We start from the raw sequence: 7,927 nt of genomic DNA on the forward strand, positions 1-7,927 counted from the left end.
GAAGGAGGAGAGATAAAGAGGATAGATGTTTGATAGGAAAGAAGGAGGAGAGATAAGGACGATAGATGTTTGATAGGAAAGAAGGAGGAGAGATAAGGACGATAGATGTTTGATAGGAAAGAAGGAGGAGAGATAAGGAGGATAGATGTTTGATAGGAAAGAAGGAGGAGAGATAAGGAGGATAGAAGTTTGATAGGAAAGAAGGAGGAGAGATAAAGAGGATAGATGTTTGATAGGAAAGAAGGAGGAGAGATAAGGAGGATAGATGTTTGATAGGAAAGAAGGAGGAGAGATAAAGAGGATAGATGTTTGATAGGAAAGAAGGAGCAGACCCCACCAGAGCACACACTTGATCATCAATGAGAGTCACATGTTCCTATTGGCATGTAATTACCATCACAAAATCCATTTATCATTTTGTCCTACGAGAGCCAGTTCAACATATCAAGGTTTTAGCAAATTTTTTCAGGGGGAACAAAAAACTGATTAATGTAGGCATGTATGAATGATCAACACACGGGAAACGACCAAGCCCTAAAAGCGTATCACATGATACGCGATTGAGGAGTTCTTGGCTTTACTGTCGGGTCTGTAGTAATTCTTGTTGCCTCATCCAAATTGTAACAATACTGAAATCCACTCCGCACATCTCAAGATGAGCTCATTTGGAAGCAAAGTGAAACAGTTATTTGCTTTTTTATAGCGATTTTAAGGCGGGGAACTCGATGAAACGTATACAGAAATGAAGCCCATGAAACGCGCTTTCGATAGGTTAAAAAAAAAATTTTCGCGCCAAAAATCAGTCTACGCAGATCTGGCTCTTATAAGACGATTTCCTCTTTTCCTTTTAAGAACATAGAACTACCACTTGAAAATCTGTTTCACCCAATATTTATAAAAGTTCTCAAATTAACTTAAAAAAATATGCTTAAAACAAATCATCAAAGATCTTTCAAAAAAAAAAAAAGAGGACTTTCAACTTTCAATTATTATCATCATCGTTATTCAATATCTACAAAAACTGAAAAATCCACTTACTTCTCCTAGGGTCTGGGCGAATGAAACTGACTGTGAAAAAATGAAAAAGAAAAAAAGCAATTTTCAAACAATCATATTGAAAGCATTGCAAGGAGTAAATACTGACAGCACATAGGCGAGGCATCATGCTGGAATCAGGTGATCCTCAAAATAATGAAATTGAAGAATACAATTTTTTCCACCGGTTCACTAATTATTTTTGAATTTTTTGTGTTTTTGGCTCAACACCTTTCATGCTCATGAACACTTCGCCATTATATTTTGGGAAAAATCCAAAGAAACTGGGTGGTAAAAATCGCCAATCGGCGAGATGAGGCGGCAAAGTGGTAAAGAACACGTTTCTGTGTATATTTTACAGAAAAAAGTTGCTTAGAGGCATAAAAGATGTAAGTTTTCAGTTTCCACTGACTCTCCAGTTCAGGAAATCAATAAAATTTGGCTGCCATTTTCTTGCTCTGAAACAAGGCGACCCCCCTCCCCCACCACCCCATTCCATCGCCAGTATCTTGACTTGTATTCATGATAAATGGATATATGTTTCATCAAAAGCAAGGCAAAAGAAACAGGGTTTAAGATGATATCAATCACTCAATATGCCCCCAAATTGACAAGCACCTGATTCCACCACGCTGCCTCACATATTTGCAACGCTGTGAGGATATTTAGGCGGTGGGACCTCGGAATAGAACGTCCATCTTCTATAGAACTGAGCCAAATGGGGGAAAACAATTGTGAAAAGTGTCAAGGACACACTAAGAGACTGAGCCGAACCCAAAATTCCTGAATCTGTACCTTCAACGTAACAAGCCTGTTAGCCAAGTCACTAGACTACAGATACCAAAAAAGATTTAAAAATTTGATGTCAAGTTTCAAGTGTTTATTGTAAGTTGGAGAGACATCAGCAGCTTTCTATTGGGAGAGACATCAGCAGCTTTCTATTGAAACCTTCAATGGAAATTTATTGTACATTGATGCTATAGCAGCCACAGTTTGTTTTTTAATCTTTCTTGGTATCAAATTACGGCAGACCTGCTCCCCCCTCCCCCCAACAACAATAAGAGTTTTTCTCAGCACTCCCTAACAATGGAGTTTGGGGCGGGAAAAAAAACCCCAGTCACCAGAACACCCGGTAGATTCAGTCTATGTTACGAATCAATCACGGCAGATAAAAGTGTATTGTAAATACAACAACAACAAAAAACCAAGCGTTGAATTAAAAACAGTGAATTTTCCCAATCATGTACAATAAGTCATGTACGACCTGATGTAATTCCAAATATCTTTTAAAAAATTTAAAGCCAATCCGATCAGGATTTTTTTTATCAGCACTGTCCCCCCCACCTCCCAAAAAACCAAAAACCAAACAACAACAAAGCCCAAACCCCCAGACAGCTCTGATAAATGGAAGTATGTGGCAGGTGTGCTAGACCCCATGAGCGTGTGTGTGTGTGTGTGTGTGAGAGCGTGTGTGTGTGCGTGAGTGAGTGTATGTGTGAGCGTGTGTGTGTGTGTGTGTGTGTGTGTGTGTGTGTGTGTGTGTGGGGACTCACTGAATGCTTTGATGATGTCGAAGAACGTGCCCCAGACAAATCGGATGGGCATGGTGAGCAGGTAGTAGGTCCACTGGAAGATGCCTTGTGGTCGATGGCCCGGGTACAGGATCACTCTGGCAACCACAACCACAATCATATTGATTATAATGATAATAACAACAATTGTAATAGGAACAACTGAAAGAGCTGCGGAGCTGGCCTGCCATAGAAAACTGCATCTCCCCTTGACGTTTAACGGCAACAGAGGATGAAAAAGTAAAGTAAGTAAGTAATAGTTACAAGTATTCATATGACCTTAGAGTACGCATGAGAAAAACATTTGAGTTACAATCAGAATACTGAGTATGTATCTAGCTTAACACTATTATTTTTTATATTACCGATACTGTTGACATTGGGGTTGGAGCGCTGCGCGCTCATACCGATATTATCTGGGATAGGGCTGGGTGAGTTAACACACACCAACACCATTGGAAGATTCAGCATTTAAAAATATTATTATAATGACATTTACATAGCGCTCAACCCCATTTAAAGTATGCAGGCTCTGAGAGCTTTACAATACAGTACAACGTACAACAGTGACATAAAACGTGTGTTCTAACGAAAAGAAAATCACTCCAAATATTCATTTTATTTATTTAAAAACAGAAATGACTTCAGCTGACAATTGAACGAATCAAAAGATTTGATTTCTCTCAATGTACTTGGTAAAGCATTCCAGATCTTGGGGCCTTGATATTCAAATGCCCTTTCACCCATTATTTCAAGTTTCATAGATGGTAAAAGAAATTTCTTTCTGTCAGCTGATGACCTTAAACAGCAAGTTGGAACATACAGATTCATCAAATTTGACAAATATGATGGCGCTAAATCATTCAAGCATTTATTGTGGCCTAGGGTGGCCAATTTGTACACAATTCTTTTCTCAACAGGAAGCCAGAGCAATGTCGGTAGACGAGGTGTAGCAGTGTAGTGAGTTACCTCTGATTGGTGGGCTGCAGGTTGACCTGGGGCGGCCTCTCCTCCTGTCGCGGCGGCCGCGAGAACACCGGGGGAGCGCCTTCCTGCTCGTTGAACGTGTCCTGGACGGCAGCCTGGGTGGAGGAAGACAAAGGACAAACTTCTGGAACATCTCAATACACATTGCTCACAATACTGGAACATCTCAATACACATTTCTCATGATACTGTTTTAATAAGGTTTAACGGCTCTTGCAATTGCAAAGGCCATATATGAGCACCAAGGGGTGGATGTCAACAGAGAAGTCTAAATGGGGAATCAGGCTTACTCTGCTCACCTCTCTAGCCTCAACAGCACAAAGTCTGCTTCGACTATCAAGGCACCCAGGAAATAGCGGTTCACAAGAGAGTGACAAACTTACAAAAGAAGTAGAGGGAAAATGACAGCACAGTATGAGCATGACTTTGATAAATCAGCCCATTTACAATTCTACAGTGCTAAAAGAACATTAATATCCCCCCCCCCCGCCAAAGTTCTGTAACAATACATATATATATTTCTTTTGCCACTGTTGTAACCTCTTTCAGCAAAGCAAAGTAATTGTTTGTTTTAGTAAGTGTTTTACGGCATTCGCAACAGCATAAGGTCATATGAGCACGCGGAACACATGTACATTTTCAGTCAGTAGGAAATTTTGAATTTTGCCTTGGTGGCGGCAGAATCATAACTCTTATTAATGATTTTGGATCACAAAGAGCAGGGTTGGTGATTTTTTTTTTTTTAAATATACAAAAAATAACCGATTTTTTAAATTTAAATCAGATTTTTTAAATTTAAATCAGAGTTTTTTTATTTTTCAAAAAATGTCGACACAGTTTGGGATTTTTGGTGGCTAAAAGTATGTTCTTTTAGTGAAAAATGCATTGTCATTATTTTAACTAATGATTAATTTAAGTAACTGCAAAAGAAAGCCTTAATCTGCTATATCAGTGAATTATGGCTACAGACAAAAAATGAAGAAAATGTCAGTCTAAAAGGAGGGGGGGGAGGGGTGTAATTATTCATAGATAAAATTTTATTACAGTGTGTGTGTGTGTGCGCCCGCGCTTGTGTTTGTGTAAAAAGAAAAAAAAAATGCTAATTTCAATTATGGGAAAAAAATTAAATTGAATACTGTATTATTTTACAGTAACAGGGGGGAAAGCAGACTTTTAAGCATGATTATATTTGTCTACTAAACCTTATATCTGTTTAATAAAACCAAGGAAAGGAATTCTGAATGTTTATGTAAAAACTGAATACATTTTTTTAAAAGTGATTTAAATCACTGATTTTTATTTTAAAAATCAAGTTGATTAAAATAAAAAGAATCAACTGATTTAAATCAACGCAGCTCTCAATTTTATGGGGGAAAAAGTAAATTGAATACTGTATTATTTTACAGTGAAAGGGGGGGGGGGGGGAATCAGACTTTTAAGCATGATTATATTAGTCTACTTAACCTTATACCTGTTTTATGAAACCAAGGAAAGGAATTCTGAATGTTGAAATATGTAAAAACTGAATTAAAAAAATAAATTTTAAAAGTGATTTAAATCACTGATTTTTATTTTAAAAATCACGTTGATTTAAATGTTAAAAATCAACTGATTTAAATCAACCCAACCACCCTGACAAAGAGATCTTTGTTTTGTACAAATTACTCTAAGTGGGAGTTCTTAATACAAAGGAAGAATAAGATTTATTTAAGAAGAGATTCAGGAACTGAAAGCCTCTTTGCTATGGGCGTATTTGTTGAATGTATGTGCTGGACAGTCAAACCTGCTCCACCAGCCACCTGTACAAGACAATCACCTGTACAAGACAATCACCTAACTGGCCACTTGTATAAGACAATCACCTGTACAAGACAATCACCTAACTGGCCACTTGTATAAGACAATCACCTAACTGGCCACTTGTATAAGACAATCACCTGTACAAGACAATCACCTAACTGGCCACTTGTATAAGACAATCACCTGTACAAGACAATCACCTAACTAGCCACTTGTATAAGACAATCACCTGTACAAGACAATCACCTAACTGGCCACTTGTATAAGACAATCACCTGTACAAGACAATCACCTAACTGGCCACTTGTATAAGACAATCACCTGTACAAGACAATCACCTGTGCAACTGGCCACCTGTATAAGAAAATCACCTGTACAAACGGCCATCTGTACAAGACAATCACCTGTGCAACTGGCCACCTGAACAAGACAATCACCTGTACAAACGATCAAATGTTTAAGACAATCACCTGTACAAACGACCACCTGTATAAGACACAATCACCTGTACAAACGACCACCTGTATAAGACACAATCACCTGTACAAACGACCACCTGTATAAGACAATCACCTGTACAAACGACCACCAGTACAAGACAATCAGCAGGGTTGGTGATTTTTGGGATTTTTAAAATAAAAATTTTAAAAATCGATTTTTTGGATTTAAATCAGATTTTTTAAATTTAAATCGGATTTTTTATATTTTTTTATTTTTTAAAAATTGTCGACACAGTTTGGGATTTTTGGTGCTAAAAGTATGTTCTTTTAGTGCAAAATGCATTGTCTTTATTTTAACTAATGATTAATCTATGCAACTGCAATTTTAGAAAGCCTTAATCTGCTATATCAGTGAATTATGGCTACAGACAAAAAAATGAAGAAAATGTCAGTCTAAAAGGAAGGGGGGGGGGGGGGGGGTAATTATGCATAGATGATAAACTTGCATTTTATTACAGTGTGTGTGTGTGTGTGCGCGCGCTTGAGTTTGTCTAAAAAGAAAAAGAAAATGCTATTTTCAATTATAATGAAAAAAAAAGTAAATTGAATACTGTATTACTTTACTACTTACACTTACAGTGACAGGGGGGAAATCAGACTTTTAAGCAATTTTAGTCTACTAAACCTTATCTGTTTTATAAAACCAAGGAAAGGAATTCTGAATGTTTACAGATGTAAAAACAGAATACCTTTTTTTTAAAGTGATTTAGATCACTGAGTTTTATTTTTTAAATCAAGTTGATTTCAGTTTTTTAAAAATCAACTGATTTAAATCAACACAACCCTGGTTTTCAATTATGAAAAAAAAGGAAATTGAGTACTGTATTATTTTACAGTGACACTGTTTTATAAAACCAAGGAAAGGAATTCTGAATGTTTCAAGACATGCTTCCCGGGAAGCTGAGAATGTTTCGGAGTGTTGTATGGTCTGCTGGGGTAATAATATAGTGTAAAGCGCATAGAGCCTGCTGTTGAGCGGGGATATGCGCTATACAAATGCTATCTATTATTATTATTATTATTATTATTATTAAAGATGTAAAAACAGAATACATTTTTTTTAAGTGATTTAAATCACTGAGTTTTATTTTTAAAATCAAGTTGATTTCAGTTTTTTTTAAATCAACTGATTTAAATCAACCCAACCCTGGTTTTCAATTTATGAAAAACAAGTAAATTGAGAACTGTATTATTTTACCGCGACAGGGGGGAAAGCAGACTTTTAAGCATGATTATATTAGTCTACTAAACCTTATATCTGTTTGATAAAACCAAGGAAAGGAATTCTGAATGTTTAAATATGTAAAAACTGAATACATTTTTTTGAAAAGTTATTTAAATCCCTAATTTTTATTTTAAAAATCAAGTTGATTAAAATATTTTTAAAAATCAACTGATTTAAATCACCCAGCTCTGATTTCAATTATGGAAAAAAAGTAAATTGAATACTGTATTATTTTACAGCGAAAGGGGGGAAAGCAGACTTTTAAGCATGATTATATTAGTCTACTAAACCTTATATCTGTTTTATGAAACCAAGGAAAGTAATTCTGAATGTTGAAATGTGTAAATCCTGAATAACAATAAATTATTAAAGTGATTTAAATCACTGATTTTTATTTTAAAAATCAAGTTGATTTAAATTTGAAAACACAACTGATTTAAATCAACCCAACCCTGCCTGTACAAATGACCACCTGTATAAAAGACAATCACCTGTACAAACGACCACCAGTATAAAAGACAATCACCTGTACAAACGGCCACCTGTATAAGACAATCACCTGTTTAAGACAATCATCTACCCGCCAGTACAAATTACCACGAGTACAAGACAATCACCTGTACAAACAGTCACTTCCCATTCCCCCCTTTGTGTGTTTTTCACCACTTTTCTCCCTAATGTCTGTTCATCTAAGGCAATTTCAACTCCATGCATATACAGGGTTGGGTTGATTTAAATCAGGTTGATTTTAAAAAGTTGATTTTTTTTATTTAAATCAACTTGATTTTTTTGATAAAAATCAGTGATTT

The 7,927-nt window shown here is 36.1% G+C and overlaps 1 protein-coding gene across 1 annotated transcript in view; it reads right to left on the reverse strand.

Annotated features, from left to right (window-relative positions):
* Positions 1-7,927, reverse strand: part of LOC101853974 (FAS-associated factor 2) — a gene marked incomplete at its 5' end in the record, with an annotated part of 24,577 nt that overhangs the window by 15,361 nt on the left and 1,289 nt on the right. Inside the window, 3 exon segments of the mRNA XM_035972649.1 lie at positions 1,039-1,068; positions 2,589-2,704; positions 3,576-3,688. Coding sequence (XP_035828542.1) covers positions 1,039-1,068; positions 2,589-2,704; positions 3,576-3,688 — 259 coding nt within the window.

This window comes from Aplysia californica, unplaced genomic scaffold (genome assembly GCF_000002075.1).
Source record: "Aplysia californica isolate F4 #8 unplaced genomic scaffold, AplCal3.0 scaffold00778, whole genome shotgun sequence".
NCBI classification, from domain to species: Eukaryota; Metazoa; Mollusca; class Gastropoda; order Aplysiida; family Aplysiidae; genus Aplysia; species Aplysia californica.